This window comes from Pholcus phalangioides, unplaced genomic scaffold (genome assembly GCF_987345545.1).
Source record: "Pholcus phalangioides strain wild (caught in Gottingen) unplaced genomic scaffold, Ppha-v1.0 ptg000008l_1, whole genome shotgun sequence".
Classification (NCBI taxonomy): Eukaryota; Metazoa; Arthropoda; class Arachnida; order Araneae; family Pholcidae; genus Pholcus; species Pholcus phalangioides.
Genome location: NW_028301601.1, coordinates 53060950 through 53079144, shown reverse-complemented (window position 1 = coordinate 53079144; position 18195 = coordinate 53060950). Strand labels below are relative to the sequence as shown.

At 41.6% G+C, this 18195-nt stretch overlaps 1 protein-coding gene across 2 annotated transcripts in view; it reads left to right on the top strand.

The window, feature by feature from the left end:
* The window catches only part of LOC149084508 (uncharacterized), a 110382-nt gene that overhangs the window by 51944 nt on the left and 40243 nt on the right, over positions 1–18195 (top strand). For both annotated transcript variants that reach the window (XM_089234915.1, XM_089234914.1), the window contains exons 5-14: positions 3634–3696; positions 3785–4149; positions 4253–5671; positions 5794–6017; positions 12349–12658; positions 12767–12931; positions 13043–13306; positions 13505–13574; positions 13691–13731; positions 17134–17161. In XM_089234915.1, the coding sequence (XP_089091041.1) occupies positions 3634–3696; positions 3785–4149; positions 4253–5671; positions 5794–6017; positions 12349–12658; positions 12767–12931; positions 13043–13306; positions 13505–13574; positions 13691–13731; positions 17134–17161 (2949 nt within the window). The remainder of the gene's footprint in view (positions 1–3633; positions 3697–3784; positions 4150–4252; positions 5672–5793; positions 6018–12348; positions 12659–12766; positions 12932–13042; positions 13307–13504; positions 13575–13690; positions 13732–17133; positions 17162–18195) is intronic.

Sequence of the window (18195 nt, the reverse complement as noted above, 5' to 3'; positions counted from 1 at the left end):
ACGGCAACTGTAGCATGAAAATCACCGGCGGTAGATAAGCTAAAAGTGAGCACAACCAATAAGGACAGAGAAGCAGCATAAAATAAAGCATTTTATTGTGTTTCACAAATTTTCCACGTGACCTTGTGGAGGACTAATCAGGCTGGGATCTCAGCCGAAGAATGAAACGAACATTAATGCTCTGGTGCACGGCAAAGTCCTTTTTACTTTTTCCTTGCCTAGCTCCGGGGATTTTCGTGCTACAGGTGCCATTCCAACGCTATTTAGTGTTTTTCAGTATGAAGATCGCATTCCAATACAAAAAACTTGGTGTTGCCATTTGATATTTTCGAAATTTTCTCACTGTAACCGTAACTGTTAGAGTGACACTGTTGTTTTCCATATCATTCTTGAGCGCATACCTCAAAATACCTTATGCCGAAATTTCATTCAGTTTCTGTGAATGGTATGATAGTTAGTGGCCCATATGTCGGGATAGTTTTTTTATAATCACCCCGTATATTGGAATATAATATGTAAACGCAAATTAATAATAATTGTATAACATATGAGACATTAATAAATATATATACAATATTTACAAAAAAATAAAAAATACAAAAAACAAATAAATAAAAATTGTATGTGCGAACAATCAGTTGAAGCGCGAGAAAGTGCTATCGAGAAATTCTACGGTACGAAAAATAAAAAATAGCATGAAGCAAAATTTAAGAAGATACAAAACTAAGGAAAAGAAGGCTGAGAATATGATACAGAAAGAAAAATAAAAAGATAAAGGGGGAAAAAATTTAAGAAGAAACAAATTAAAGAGAGAAAAAGAAACGTAAAATGGAAAAAAAAAACAAATTAATATACAAAAATAAGAAACAAAAGAAATCAAACATTTAAGAAGATAAACAAAAATTAAGAGATCAGAAAAAAAAAAAAAAAAAAAAAGATGGCAGAAAAAAATTAAAAATGATTTTTTTTTCCCTCAAAAAAAGGAAACGAACATTTAAGTAGATACAAAAAAAATTAAAATACATACATTGAAAGAAGAAAAGTTGCTCACACACACATATATACGTCATATATGCTATCAATCAAACGATTTAATATAGTAACATACTCATCTGAAATGAGGGTTCTTAGTTCTGGCGGCCACTGATCGCTTTTAGTAATGATGTTTGTAAAGTTCGTAGCTGTTTGAGTCCGAATTAGAGCGGAAGAAAATAATATGACCCACAGTTATGTATTTCTGTAAAGTCACAGGTACGCAGATAGAGAAGAACCTGAAAAGATATTCGTTGATTCTGGCATGTCCTGAGAGGATTTGGGTAAGTTTGTGTGAATGATTGAACTTCCGTTTGAGTCTCTGTTGCACATTTGGGAAGAACAATTTGGTTGTTTTTCCCTTGGAGGTTGTGCACCACAAATTTTGCCATTTATCCATCGTTTCCTCTTGCTTCGTTTTCTTGATGTAAGATTTAGGAATCTTTTCATAGCTCAGAGGAAGATTTGACAGGGCCGCTGTTTTAGGCAGTTCATCCGCCTTTTCATTTCCAGTAATACCAGAATGGCCCTTAACCCACTTGATGTTGATTTCTATGTCATCTGTTGAAAGTTCCCACAGCATGAAACGGATTCTTTCTATCATTTCGTGATGACATTTATTATTTAGAATCTCGTGTGTCATAATTTGACTGTCTGTATGAATAGTGACACCATTTGTTGACTGAACGAGTTCAGAAGAGATCCATTTTATAGCTTGCAAAATTGCGAAAGTCTCTGCTTGGTTATTGGAGCAGTTGGAATTTTTTTGGAGCAGAACATTTTTTCGAGATTACGGTATCGTTTTGGAAAACCACAAAAGCGCAACCAGTATTGTTCCCGATCTCACTGCCGTCAGTAATTATCTGTAGGTAATTGTCTGTTGCGATTTCTTTTTCCTATATCAGCACATGTTTCCCTGGATGTAACCAATGTTTGGGTGAAAGTTCCAGATCAATGCTATCGGTATCTCCTCTGCTACTCAAGAATATTTTCTTGATTTCTTGTATCTTCAGACAGATGGGGGCGATGCCTGCAAGAACACACGAAGCATCGAACGATATCGTGCGGAAACCCTTTATAATACGCAAAGCTATTAGTGTCTGGGCTGCCTGCAGCTTCCTCCTATTTATCTTATAATCCAAGCATTCATTCCAAACTAGCGCAGCATACGTCATTAGAGGTTGAATTGCTCCTTCATAAATAGTTTTCAGTGCTTTCGGGCCGATACCCCAGGTGACTTTTGCCATTTTGGAAAGTGTGTTCAATGCAATGCTAACTTTCGTACATAAAGTGTTAATATGGGTTCTCCGGTTTAATTTACGGTCAAACGTTACACCTAGATAACGCAGTTCAGACACATTATCTAAAATATTGCTATCCATGTAAATATTTATTGCTTCTCTGCTTTTCTTGGAGAATAGTAAAATGCTTGATTTTTCAGGATTGAATCGTACTTTGTTTCTGTTTGACCATTCTAAAATACAGTTGTTGCCATACATTTCCAACTCGAGTTCAGTTTTAGCTCTTAAAAAGTCATCTGCCAAAGCTATAATCTCGGTATTTGGAGGTAGATGTATCCTCAAGTGGTCCAGGATTGTGGTCCAGATCCCTGTGGACAGCCTATCGTTACTTCTTTTCGGGTGCAGTAACACGAGGTGCGTGTGTGCGTGTAACTGAATAACAAGTCCGACTACAAGCGAATAAATCAGGCATCCTCAACCCGTTGCTCGCGAGCAACATGGTGCTCCCCTAAACCACCCAGAGTGCTCGATGCTCATGTCCGATTTTGTGTTAGCGAAAACTTGATCAACAATTTCAATTGAACAACTTGTACACATTGCATTCAAGGATTGAAATCATCCTAATTTTTTTATGCATTCGTATGTCAAACTTGATATAGGGGTGCTCTTCTTTTGATGATGAGTACAGGCAGTGCTCGCGACTAGAAAAAGGTTGAAGACCTCTGGTATAAAACAGCAAAATATGATAAATCGTGGTGTAAGAATCGAAGTCTAAATTGCTGTTGTAGCGTCCTTAGTACGTCCGGACTCGATAATCAAAGTTCCGTTGGTGGCGGTCCGTCCGCGTGCGTTGGATGTCACAAGTTTTAGTCGTATAGCCGATCGATGTCATGTTTGCGTCACATGAAGTACTGATTCAAGTCAGCTAATGTTCTGACACTCAGGTGTTTTTGCTCGTTCTAGGCACACATTTCTGTTTCATAAGTATCCTACATCTTAATTTTCCTGGGCAAACAGGAGAATTTCATCATTCCTGAAGCTACATCGGCTGGCTAGCTTGATTATGTCGAAAAACAACTGAGAACCAACATCTAACTACTGCCAGTGGGCCGTCTCTGAGATTCGAACCTGGATCCCTGCCATGCCAGTCCATGACGATACCCACACGACTGGTTAATGGCACATAATTTCACTAGAAACCGCATTCTCGTTCACATTTTATAAGTTTTGACTAGTCTAGTAACTTTTAGTTCACCCTGTATAAATTCTTTCATGAGTTTGTCTTCTGGTGTATGATTGATTTATGATTAGTTCATATTAGTGCATTATGGTATATGATTGGTTCTCTCTTTCAAATCAGCTGTCCGACTCGAGGTTGTGACGGTTCGGGACACATCACCGGGAAATTCGCAAAACACAGAACGTAAGTTGCTTTGAATGCCAAACTATTCAAAGCAAAATTCTTAGAATCGCATCGATGTGATCTTTTCTTTCCTATGTTTCACATGCAGTGTTGCAGCATGTCCTTTAGCAGCGAAGAAAAGAAAACTGCAAGACAGCGCTGGCGAACTTATCACGAGAAGTCGCCGAGGGGATCGAAAACCCGAAGTCAAACCAGTGAAGAACGAAGACTGCCAACCGGTGAAGAAATCCAATGCGGGATCCGGGATCAGTAACAACGTCAACAGCGGCCAAAGCGACAACAAACGCACAGATATAGACGGTCCGAGGATAACAAGAGAAGCCAGTCGCATGGAGAAGATGGCCAAGAAAGGCGCCGAATCGCCCAACAGGTCAGCAAATGACATCGAGGTCAAAATCGAAAGGCCAGCAAGGAGGAACAACTCCGAAATCTGCCCGAAACCGACGAGCAACGGTGAGAAATTCTCATTATTTTCTATTCATATTTCCCCCATGAATCATCAGTTTCGTACGAAAAAACTGCAAAATCACATTATGTTTTGTGTGTATAATTCTAGGTATCGTCAGTTTTTCCAAAGACACCGCTGACAAACGCCAGAAGAAAACGCTGCCGTCCCCAAAGAGGGAACAGTCGAACGGTAAGCAATCCCCAAACTCGAGGAATAGCCCGGTGATGACGGACTCGGTGAATAATCAAGTGAAAAGCAAAGTTTCATCTGACATTCCCAAAAAAACTCAAGACTCTAAAGCCACTAAAGAATGTCGAGTTCCGGACGCCGTCAATGGCAACGTCGTGAAAGATATTAAGTCAGAAGACAGCGATGGGAACAGGAGGAAAACTCCAGTCGTTCCACCCGTGAAGGACGTCAAACCTATTATTGGTAGCAACTGCCCAAAGAGCTCAATAAACTGTTCCAGAGACTTGAAGCAACCTCCGGACAAAACGACTGCCAACAGCAAATGCTCGGACGTCGACATCAAGCCAACACTTGACAAGTTAGAAAAGTCTCAAAACATTCCCGCAGGCAATCAACAGAGAGTCAAGGACAATGATCAGTTGGCAAAGAAAAGGAACAATTCGCCAAAGAGTGACTGCGACGCTGAAAAGTTTGCGATGAAGCTTTCGGAAGGAGCCAAGCTCAATACCGTTCCGAAGACAGAACCTTACGACAAAGAGGTGCCCAGGCAAATCCAAAAGAAACCAAGGGTATCACGCGCTACGGCGGTCGCCACGAACGCCCCCGGACGTACCAGAGACTTCAAAACGGACAAGAGTAACGACAGTGAATATTCGCAACCGAGTTCTACCCCGAGGAGTAGCAAAAGCATCTTCAGTCGGGACAGGAAGCGGAAGAGGAGCGACTCGTCAACGGAAGAATCCGACGTCGAAGAAAGTGGTGGTTCGACGTCTACAGCGGCCTCGTTCCCTGTCTCCAGGGTCCAGCAGCTGCAGCAGCAACAACAGCAGGACCCGGGAAACACGAACAACAACAAGGACGTGGACGTGCAGAAGAGGATTAAAGAAGCCGAAGAGGCCTTGAAAAGTCTAACTGGGAGCTTGGGAGACTCGACGACGAATTCTTACGGCGATAACTCCGACGAGAAACCCTTGTTCGAGAACCTGTTCGACAACAAAAAGTGTTCGACCTCGACGTCAACCTCATCCGCGAGTGGAAGCAGCTCGTCAATCTCGTCTTCTCAGCACTACGACAACCCAACGGCGGTCCAACAGGAAGGGACCGGAGACTGCGAGAACGACGCCAAGAAGCCGAAGACGACATTCTGGAAGGACGTCGTCTCGTGCGTCGGGACGGAGAAGACGTCTTCTGGTTACCAAACCTGCCTCTCTCCGAAAACAGAAGAAGAGTCGGTGCCAAAACGGGAAATCAAGTTGCCGTCGAGGACGACAAACATATCAGCTCTGTCTTTCTTCGAGAGGAGGGCCACAGACAGCAAAGACAATGACTTGGACAACGGTGAGTCGTGACTTTACTCGACTCTGGAACGAAATTCGATGTTTGTAAATGCACATAGTGTTGATATCATGGCATCATAATTGTCTTCATTTTTTTTTTTTCTTTCTTACCTCCCATCGTAGTTGTGTTCGATGACAGCAACGATTCGAACTCGGTGTCGACGACGAAAGAGAACGCCTACGACATCGAAAACCTGCTGAAGCTCCAGGCTGAGTGTAATGACATCCAGTCTCTGGTGGCAAAGAAGGAACTCGAGGAGAAGCTGCAGAACGAGAAACGGAGCAACAGCAATCACGGAACTACGTCGGAATCTAGCTGCTTAGAGCGAAGGCCCTACCGGGATTTGGTGAGGAATGAGTCCTTAATTTTGTGCACAAAATTCATAATTCATTTTCCGGATTCAAACCATCGAAACATTTATGACCCTGAAGTAATGATGATCGTTTCAATCACCGTGTTAGAAAAAAAATTGCAGTCGCAAAATTACTGATCATTTTATAGTAATGCAGAGATCACGTGAATAATTTGTAGTGACTAAGATGGTATGAGTTTTTGAGTAGTGTTGCAACGACCAAGATAATATGAGTTTTTGTGTCGTTTCGCAATGGCCTAGACAGTATGAGTTTTTGTGTCGTGTCGCAACGACCTAGACAGTATTCTGTGTTTTTGTGTCTTTCCGCAGTGACCAAAACAGTATGAGTTTTGTGTCGTGCCGCAACGACCTTGACAGTATTGTGGGTTTTGTGTCGTGCCGCAACGACCTTGACAGTATTGTGGGTTTTGTGTCGTTTCGCAGTGACCAAGACAGTATGAGTTTTTGTGTCGTGTCGCAACGACCTAGACAGTATTGTGTGTTTTTGTGTCTTTCCGCAGTGACCAAAACAGTATGAGTTTTGTGTCGTGCCGCAACGACCTAGACAGTATTGTGTGTTTTTGTGTCTTTCCGCAGTGACCAAAACAGTATAAGTTTTTGTGTCTTTCCGCAGTGACCAAAACAGTATGAGTTTTTGTGTCGTGTCGCGACGACCTAGACAGTATTGTGTGTTTTTGTGTCTTTCCGCAGTGACTAAAACAGTATGAGTTTTGTGTCGTGCCGCAACGACCTTGACAGTATTGTGGGTTTCTGTGTCTTTCCGCTGCGGAAAGACCACGCAGAAAAAATGAGGGGTTTTTTTTTTGTCGTGTCGCAGTGGCCTATTATGGCATCGTGCTGGACTCTCGTCCTGAGGATCCAGGTTCGAATCAAGTTGGCGACACGGTGGTGGTCGGCTGAAGTTTGTTTTCTGCGGTTTGCCAGCTTCGAGGGGGCGAATGCTAGCCGGTCTCTCATTTGAAAAAGTCCGCAGAGAGCAGACAGACCTGCAACACGATACTGACATGACATGAAAATTCAAGCATTTCCATCTTTACTTCAGAAAATGGAAAACAGATGGCTGCATGAACACTAAACAAGTGCAACTCGACAATATAAATACGTTAGGATAGAGTTACTAGATCCGAAGACTGAGAAAGGAGGACGTCTGCTCACGCATCCTTAGTGACGTCACTTATCCCAATTTCCCAATAGATGGCGCCATAAAACTGGCCACAGATAGTGTGGCTTTTGTGTAACCAACGAGGCTAGGATGATTTTTTTTGTGGATCGTAATTATTAAGAAAGTTATGAGTTTATACGTGTCACAGTGACCAAGATAGTATGAGTTTTTGTGCCGTGTCGCAACTACAAGATAGTATGAGTTTTTGGGCTCGAGTCGCGATGACCAAGATAGAGTGAGTTTCCTGTGCGTCTCAATGACTAAGATAATATGAGTTTACGTATCAGTGAAAAATATAGTTGGAATTTTTATGCCACAAAAACAAAGATGGTGTTAGTTTTTGTGTTATGTCGCAATGATCAAGATAGTATGATCTTTTGTGTGCGCTGTAACCAAATATGTAATACGAGTTTTTGTGTCGTATCTTCGAAAGTTATATTTTTGGAAATCACAATTTTTCAAGCCCAAGGGCTAAAAACATTCAATCTCACTATGATAAAACTATAACTATTTAACGCAAAAATAGCATTATTGTGTGAATACAGTTTTTAAAATAGCTGAAATACAGAGGAAATCGTCATTTGAGTCCTAATGATATTTCATAAAGTCACCAGTACGAGAAACATCACAAAGGAAGTCACGTGAATTTAAAAAAAAAAAGACGTGATGATATAACCAATGATAACCATCTAAAGCAGGGGTATACAACCTACAGCTCCCAGGGGGTTCCGTCCGGCCAGCGAAAGTTGTTCCGGTAAAAAAAAGTATCAATACACGCAACATGTTGAATGCCTAGGCTGACCATGTTTGTTTCACAAAAAATACGGGATATCGTCAAAAAAAGTTCTCAAGATAATTAAAGTTGTCGTTTACGGTCATAAAATTGTCAAAGGTGAATGAAGTTGCCACTTACAGGCATAAAATTGGCCTAACGGCCAGAAAAAGTTGTCAAAGGTACGTCAAGCTGCCAACTATGGCTGCAATTGCTGAAAAACCGTGGAAAATGATGATAATTCACCAAAAACACGTATATGTGAGAGAAAAATATATGAGATAAGTATATTCATATGACTCTAATTAATTATGATAATTAAGGGAACCAATTATCATAAAATAATTTATAATTCATTAAAACATAATCTTAATTCTTAATTTCAAAAATACTTCTGAGCCTCTTTAAAAATTATAGACAAAAAACGGGACATTTTGGGAAAAAATTTGGACTATGGCCAAAATTACTGGACATATGTGGCCACACTTTACATGCAATTTTCTGGACCGCGAGTGGCAGAAATGCATACCGCATAGTTTACTCGCGGACTGAAAAGGTTGTGCAACCCCCCTGATCTAAAGTGTCGCAACGATGAAGAATTTAAATGCCAGGAAAGTCACTGTTACATATAAGTATTTGATATTTACCTGTATACATCGGTATTTTAGGTGAGTATATACCTGAATCGTTTCCAACGAAAACGCGCCAATGGAGCTTTACATATTCAATAGCTGCAGAAGTGAGCAGAGGTTTGAATTCCAGAGATTAAAAAGGAAAAAAAAAACCGAACTTTAAAAGGCGTCTTTTAGAGTTTGTCCGTGATATTTTCATTCTCTGTAGTGATTTCAGACATTCCCTTCTCTCCAGGCCGCCACCGCATAAAGTATTCATGAAGATCGCTCTGCGCGCACTCTTCGGATTGCAAAGTGGAGTCTGATACCTCCAGCAGCGCTCTTTTATATGAATAAATATACATGTATGTAAAGTATAAGGAACGTGGCTATATGGGAAAGGAATATCGAGGCGGTATTTTAGGAAACGATCATTGGAGACATTTTTCACTCGCGTTTGGATTGAAACAATTTCTTGTTCGGCACAAATAAATTCATTTTATGGAAATTCCAGAGGGAAAGATTATTTTGATAAGCAAATTTGATTCGAAAACCTGTTTCTAGAAATAGTAGATTAAATCGTCATCCGATTATGATTTCTTGGAAAAAAAAGTGTCACAGGGTTCCAAAATGTCTCAAGGGATTTAAATATTCAAGATCTAATCGGAAATTAATAATCTAAGATTTAACTTCTAATATCACCGGAAAATTATCAATTCTGGAACTACGTAGATCAGTCCAAAGCCGTGATTCCTAACTGTGGGAGACGAAGAGAGCTTGGGAAAGAAAATTTTGATGTGAAGAAATGAAGCTCTTAATTGAAATATTATGCTTTTTTTTTTATTAAATATTGAGCTTTTAATTGAAAAGTGTGGCATTTGTGGCAAGTGTAGCTAGAACAACCGATAGAAGCAATGCCATCCTGACGCATGGCCCCCAAGGGTTTCATGTTCATAGGGGGTCTGTGTTATATAGTTTATTTAGATTAGCTGTTAACGTTTACTATATAACTTATATAGAAATTTAACTAGGGTTGGCCGTGAAGAGAGGGGAGGGGTTTTATTCAATGCACCCAGGTTCGTTATTGCTGAAAAACTTACAACAACAAAAAAAAACACAATCTCAACCAACCATTGACACCAGGAGTCCAAGTAATGTGAGATTTAAATATTGAAAATTTTAATGTACAATGAGCAAAAACAATAACACTTGGTATGAAACTTAGGGGCCTCCTGTGGAATTATACAGACAGAAAAATTTAACACCTTTTACAGTTCTTTACCACTCGAATGATAGTGTAGCTGTCGGGATGGGGGAGGGTAATGACATTACTTGGGCGGAACATATGTTTTGTCAGAGGATTAGAGTTAATTTACTTACGGTCCAGGATAAGAGCATGATCGACGGCGGAAGATCTGGATGACCGTCAGAAATTCATCGGGGTTCATCATCATGGACGCGGCATATCGGAGGAGGACAGTTCTAGTCGCAATGAGGTGGAAGCTGCGTAACCGAGGAAGACAGTGTGGTATTCATTATGGAAGTTGACCAGCGTGGTGTTTATGATATCGGAGACGTAGCATTCTGGAGGCGGCTGACATCGCAATGGTGCTCGGATAGCGGTTGACAAGCGTGGTGGTTATGATATCGGAGACATAGCATTCTGGAGACAACTGACATCGCAATGGTGCTCGGGTAGCGGTTGACCAGCGTCATACGAAGAAGTCGTAGCACCATGGAAAGTCCTGAGGATCTTTTATTTTGGAAAGCTCAGGAAACGGGATCCCCTTGCCTTGATAGACAACGAGAGTTCAAGGGGGGGAGTCGGGGGCGAGAGACAAACGGAGACCGAGGAGAGTGTCACCGAACAGCATCATCTCCTCGAGCAAAAAGCCCCGTTTTTCTCCACTTTTCTCCAGATTTTGAACTTTGTCTGACTTCCGATTGGACGCGGAGGGGTCACGGGATCACCACGTCATGCTCCTCTCGATGAAAACGCGCTCAAATTGTGACTCACCCCTGGGGGGAAAGAGGAGGAGGGACCAGGGAAGGGAGAGCAAGCAAAGTTTCATGTCGAAACACGATCATGATAGAAATCTGGAATTTGATGAAATTTGAATTTCTGTTGAAATTACGAGTTGAGAGTTCTGAGATCTTGAATTCAATTTCTTGATTTTATTCCCCGTCGAACGAGACCAATCGCTGCGTCGACGAACAGGGTTAAGTGGGACAAAAGAGGGATTTAACAATTTTAAAATATATAAAAATTAATACAATTTTCAGCCTCGCTGAAACATATAATAATTAATAAGAGTAATTAGTGACTGTGTAGTGTTTGTTTTTACGTGTGGGCCACATATGAATAGGGAGCATTTACGTGTGTGTGTGTGTGTGTGTGTATGAAGAATGAGTATAATAAATAATAATCACAAAAAATAATAACACTACACCTTCCATTTTCCCCATTCTCCATAACACCTGCATAGTAATATCTGATGCGATGTGATTGTTGGTGGTGCTCTATTGTGATACAGGAAATTGGGTGAATCTCTCTTGTCACAGAAAAAATTCCCATCCCACGGATGTACAAAATACATATAATGCAATCGCTCTCCGACTTACGAACTTTTCGAGAAACTTTTTTTGTGCTCTTGGTGATCTCTGAATAACCATAGTGCGTTTGGCTAAAAATCTTTAACCAGGCTGTTCCCCCTTTCCCTGTCTTAGTCGAAGAATTATGTTTTTTCAAAGAATATAAAATAAACTTATGGAATATAAAGTTTACTCAAAATGCTCAGTTTCATTTTAAAAAAGGTCTCTTCGAGGTTGTCCTTTAATTGAAAAGGTTGACGTTAAGTAAGTTCATTTGGGACATTTTGTAAGCATTTGGAGGTTACAGGCACGGCCGCCGTAACTGCACCGTGGGCCCCCGGGGAAAGTGATATTCTGGGATCCCCAATTAGCCAAAAATACCTGCCTATCACTTTGCTTTCTTTCGAAAGTCACAGCGCCGAATATCACGATGGTCCCCGCTCACACACTTGAGATCCCCTCCGGGCCGTGAGGCGCCCCACGTGGGCCTTAAGTTTCATTCGTTGAGACAGCACTGGGTACAGATCTGCCGGTAAGAGACGTTTTCGGTATACGCACACACATTATCATATCTTTCAATCATTTTCAGGGGAATTTTCTTCTCTCTCTCTATCTAATTAATTTTGTGCTTGTTTCTCCTCCCCCATAATGATTTATTTTATAATGGAATCGGAGATACAATTGAGTTAATTTATAATATTTTTTATGTATGTCTTATTGGGGAGGGCATTTTTTATACATTTCAGTTGTGTAACTTTCACATTTATACTCGTTTTGACTCGGCCTCTTCAAAGTCTTATATAATGATATAAGGTTCCACTTTATTCGGTGCCGTATTCACAGGGGTTCAGAAGTCATTGGTTATCAAGAAGTCGTAAGTCGGGACGTTACTGGATTATCTTACGGGATCAATACTCTCAAAGCTAGATAACCAGAATGTATCTATATTGGCGTGACAAAAAGTTCTTGAAATTTCTGGAATTTACAATGTAATCTAGTAGCACAGAATCTCATATTAATAATTCAATGCATATTTACAATGAATTAGCTCGTCATAATATGCGCATGGTCAGAAAATTAATTCAGAAAGTTTACCATTCTTCTGAAATTAAATTGTGTGAATGATCCACCAGCTGACACCCAGGGAAAAAAATTCTATCTTTCCAGAATTCCCCTGAAGATGCCAAATCTGATTCAGGAGAATCATCGGTCTCACCGGCTTCGTCACCTTCACCATCCCGATCAAGGACGCCATCATCAGTCTCATCACCAGCGTCCTCGATCAAGGAAGACAACGACCGTGCCCCGGATTCCGTGGACGTCGCAGTCGGGGACTCGAGGTCGGGGGACTTCGACTCGGACAGCCAGCGGGCGACGACACCCGTCCAGATGTTCACCACCTCGACCAACACCGATTTCACCTCGTCGGAGTCGACGCAGGCACCCAGTGCTCCATATTCCCCTTCTTCGACCTCAGGTAAACTTAATGTCTAAGAATGTCAAATTTGGGAAGCAATAAATAAACCAATTTTCAGACACCCGTCGAACCGAGCAAATTCATATTTTATTCTTTTTCCACTACCAGCGATATCCACAAGCTGCGTGATGACGTCGGGTGAAGTCCAGCAGACACGGAAGTACGCTATACTCGAGTCAAGATTGCAGCCAACACCAGAAAAACGTCCGATGACGTACGAAGATCACCTGCTCCCCATCCCTGATGATGACAATCCCTTGGTGATCGACGAAGGTAATACTAATACCCCGTCGGCATCATCTGGCGTTGGAGTGATCATCAGCGGTGGTACCACGCAAGATTCGCGAGTAATGACCGATTCCTCGTTATTATTATTATTTACAGGGGACGAGAGATCGGCTGACGGTGGTGGCAACGTATCGGTGACGAGTTCCCCGAGATCTCCACCAGAGGTCAAACCAAAACCGAGCGAGATGATCTCCATCACTGCCGCTGTGGTCAGTAGCTTCGAGAAAGTTCGCCAGCTTCCTCCATCTACGAACCCTACGACCACGACTGTGATGTCGTCGGTGCCGTCATCGACGATGAGACTGAGTGACGTCATGGACGAACATTCGACTGGCAGCCACTCTGATGGTTCGCCTAAAGGTATGTGAGAAAACTTTTTTAGAGATCTAAGCAGGAATTATACTTGCGTCACACACCGAGAAAACGGATTTAAATCTTGTAGATTTTATCATGGTAGGATATTCATTCCTATTGAAAGGCGTGATTTGATTTTGCATCTAATCAATCGGTTGTTACATCCACATTTTGCTCCATCTTCTTTTCTTCTTTTCATTTAAGACAGCAAGTGTCCAACACCTGGTTGCAATGGAACTGGTCACTCGACGGGGCTCTACTCTCACCATAGAAGGTAAATTTCCCTTTCAAAAAAAAAGAGAACATTTCTTGTGATGAAAAAAATGATTTCAATGCAATGTGACCACATATCTCTTGCGTTTGTATAATCAATGTTTATTCCTCTTCCAGTTTGTCTGGTTGTCCGCGGAAAGACAAGATCACGCCAGAAAGTGAGTTGACGTCTACTAAGATCAATAACGTTTTCTTCAGCTTTCCATAATATGCCACGAAAAACTTCGTGCTAGTAGAGAAGGTCACACTGGTAAACTCTGTTCACGCATCTAGTCAGGTTCAAAAATGCGCCAATGCAAGAATGTTCTGTGTCCCGCCCCTGGGGCGTCCACTTTAATCTGTAGGTTCGACGTCGCGACAGATCCTAAACAGCACGAGAGGCTGGATGAAGATGCGTATTTTCAGGTCTAAAATAATTTTGGTCAAAGTAAGGAGTTACTTGCCGCAAATTGGCAGAAAGGGCCAAAACTAAACCCACCTGGAAGCACGACTCAATTCGCGAGCGACGTGACTGAAACCTGCTGTTCGCAAGGTTAACCAGACGACTAAACCTGCATGCCCATTCAAGTAGCCCTACAAAATGCACTAAAAATCATCCTTAACCCTCTAAGCGGCATTGGCTAGATATCTTGCCTAATTTGATGCTTTACATGTCGGCAATTACGAGATATCTTGCTGCCTTAAAACCCTCTTATTTCATAAAAATGAACCTAGACAGGACGTTGTGTCTCTTCCCGTCCCCTATACCAAGCATGTTTTCCATCCTCTCCAAACCTTTCAGATCAACTGCCAGTGAGTGGAGCCAGATTTTGTTTTAATTTTTGTAACAGAAAAAAAGAGTTAGTGTTCGAAATATACCGGATTTCTTTCCCCTTTGGAGTAGTATAGAAACATGCGTAGAAGAAAAACAATAGAAATGACTAGAGTATTTCTCTTCCTCGGTTAACTGCTCTTTGAGTTTGTGGAAAGCACCTCTTTTTCTTCTTTTCACTCTGGTCTATCGCTATCTATGGGCAATTTACTACCTAGTGAGTTCTGCCGGAGGTGTAATGTGTGCACCTAACAGTCTGATTGCATATCTAGTGTTGTGTCTGGTTTTTTCAGTGCTGCCATCTATATTTCAGAAGTGAAGTGTAATGATTGAATTAAATTTGTAAGTGTTTCTTTCTGTGGCGCGACTTATCAAAGGGAATATCGGCTCGCATTCGTGCCTTGAATTTAAGAACCATAGAAAAACCGACCACCACTGTGGCGACGGTGGGGTTCGAACCTGGGACCTCGCGATGCGAGTCCACCAGCATGACCACTTGACCACTACAGCAGCTGGGGAAAGTACTATCACCTGCCAAAATCACAAAAAAAAAAAAGAAATTCTTGAAAAATGTCGTGGCATTTTTCTACGAGTTGAATGATTTCCTCTGTGGCCATTATAATGCTGATCAGGTAAATTTTAAAAACCACGCAGAAACGATTTAGGAGCATCTACATAGGAATATTCGCTTTGATTTTTGTGTGTTCGTCGCGCTTTTTCCCTCTTTCTTTCCTTCTCCTCACGCTCAACGCGGTTCCGCCAACGTAGAGCTCCTGTTTTAAAAAATGATCCTTGTTTTCTCATATTGATGTACAAAATTTTAAAAGAAATTGAGAATCACGGAACATTTCATTCGATTGTGATCCGCGACCGATTACCAAACCACTAAAGTGGACTACGGCACGATTGCGTATCACTTGAGTGGTCCGCAATCACCGAAAAGTTGAGGACCCTGTTTTGCCTATTAAGATCGGGAAAATATTTTCACGTGAGATCGTCCGCTAAATCATGAATAGCGGAGCACAGAATAACCGTGACCACTTGTTAGGAAATTTTTCAACCACTGTGTAATATATAAAACGTACATTTTTAGTATAGGTAAAATATTGTTTATTTTATCAAGTTTTAATAACTTTTAGGCTTTTGTTTGTTTTTTGTTTTTTTCCCCGCAAAAAAAAAAAAAAAAAAATTAAGAGGGCAAACAACTTGGCACGAAATGCAAATATTGAACGCATCGTAGTATTTAGAGTCATCAGTATTCAATAGATGGCGCGGCAAAAAAATCAGTACAATTTAGATCAAAAATCATTTGTGTGCCGTCGATGTACAGGGGTTGGACAAAATAATGTGAACACCTGTGCAAAAAACAAAACTCGAGGGAACCTGTCGTTTACGCCCTCCCTCTAGTGTGGAAAAGTTCCACTTAGTGGGCGATAATATGCACATATCAATCTAGTAATAGCAGTGATAGCGTTCGGATGTGATGGATATTGGGGCGTTAAAACTTCGTTATGGCTGACCTCACAGTTTTCGAAAGAGGCATGATTGTTGGAGCCCGTCTTGCCGGGGCCACAGTAATGAAAACGGGCACCCTTGTTGGTGTCGGGAGAAGTACTGTGTCGATGGTAATGACAGCCTATAACAAACAGGGAAAGACATCATCTACCAAGTATAACAGTGGCCGAAAGTCGAAGATGACTGATAGACCCAGAAGGGTTTTGAAGCAGATTGTGTGGCCAGAATGCACAGGATAACAGCGTCCCAGATAACATCTGAGATGAACACACATCTACAGCAAGGTGTATCGACGAAAACTATCCGCCGTGAACTGCATGCAGCAAGCATACAAGGTAGAGCGACTATTCCAAAATCATTGGTGACACCGTGCAATGCCTTGAAACGACGAACATGGTGCCACGAACATAAGAATTGGACACAACAACAATGAAAGAATGTCACCTGGTCAGACGAATCGTCGTTCACATTATTCCAGACTAACGGACGTGTTTACGTTTAAGGGAACGCCAGCACAAGCTTATGATGTTGACTGTCTCCTTTCTACTGTTAAGCGTGGAGGGGGATCAGTGATGCTGTGGGGCGTCATGTCTCACCGTGGTATTGGCCCACTTGTTGTCCTGGATGGGCGGGTTAATGCAGCGGTTTATGTCAGTATTCTGGCCGACCATCTTCATCCAATGGTGCAATATTTGTTGCCTGATTCTCGACCCGTGTTCCAAGAAGATAATTCTCCCGTTCACACTGCTGGAATTATCGGAGACTGGCTGGATGAACAGTGGCCTCACCTCGTGTGGCCCGCTCAGTCCCCTTATCTTAATATAATTGAACCTATGTGGGATATTTTGCATTCCAAACTGTGCAGTAGGTTTCCACCTCCAAAGACACGTTCTGAATTAGTGGCCTTTTTGCAGGAGGAGTGGCTACGTATCACCGCGACTGCTGTGCATGACTTGTATTTGTCCATCCCACGACGAATACAACCTGTAATTAATGCAAAAGGAAGGCCAACATCCTATTAATAAAGATTTTGTCTCATTTCACAGGAGTTCACATTATTTTGTCCAACCCCTGTATCTAAACGTATGTACTATATAAAATGTCTCTCATGCGATGAAAAAAATATATGTATATCAGAAATCGACAGTTATTTTAGTATGATCACTGTTGTTATTGACTGCTGTTGTGAATGATAATATATGATCCAGTTATATTCTTTCTTCTCCATTTACAGTTTTGGCGATGCATGAAACAATACTTAAGTGAGTCTAAATAACTTTTTTATGGGTCTGTTTAAGTAACTTTTCTGATCATAAAATAAAGTTTATACTGAATTGCATGTGTGTGTGTATAAACTTTATTTTTCTTATTTTTCTAACTGATATTTTTTTTAAAATCCAGTAACGGTAGTCCTTTGTGTGTGCAGGACCGGCGCCAGCCATGAGGTGACGAAGCGGCCGCCTAGAGTGGCATAATTACGGGGGGGGGGTATTTTTTTACGACAGATTTATTACGACGGTGTTTTCCTCTCTCACACAAGTATGTACAAATTTGTACACATCGAAACAATTTTAAAGGGGAAGCGTGAGTGAAGAAATAAGCGTAGGCAAATATGAAAATAATACTAATACTTTTGAGTGTTGAAATGCTGTTCGACTCTGCTATTCAACGCTAAATTCATCTTAACCCACCTCCTTTCTTGCACATGCGAAAAGTGCCACCTATCCCTAGAAAAGCTGGTTTCTGAAGAAAATGAGGTTCCTTCTCTTTTTTTAAGGTACTTTTCACTCTTTTTTTTAACCACATTTTTCCAATTGTCTTTCCTTTCTTTAGTCAGTGCCGTCTTAATGCATGCTTCCAACCGGGCTCGGCCAGGGGGGGCCACAAGTGCAGAGAGAGCTTCATGGTATCGAGATCTTGTTAAGAATTTCGAAATTAAGCACGTGAATTGATAGGCTGTGGCATGGCCCCCACATCCAGGAGTAGGGCCCCTAGGCTGGGATCTTTCGCGGGCCCCCCCCCCCCGCCGGTCAGATTTCTCACGGGCCCTTCTATAGTTCATGTATAGCGTGAAAAAGCAAAAAATTATGAGAATTGTCCCGGGCCCCAGGGTCAGAGCCCTGTCAGCCCCGGCCTTGTGGGGGCCATGGGCTGTGGCATTTATTTCTAGTCAGATGGGGAGCCTCAAAAAAATCAATTTTAATGGGGGCCCATGATGCTCTTACGATGGCCCCGGTCTTTAGTCGAACCCTCCAGCATAAGTTTGGATGCCTCGTTCATCTTCCGACGAATACCT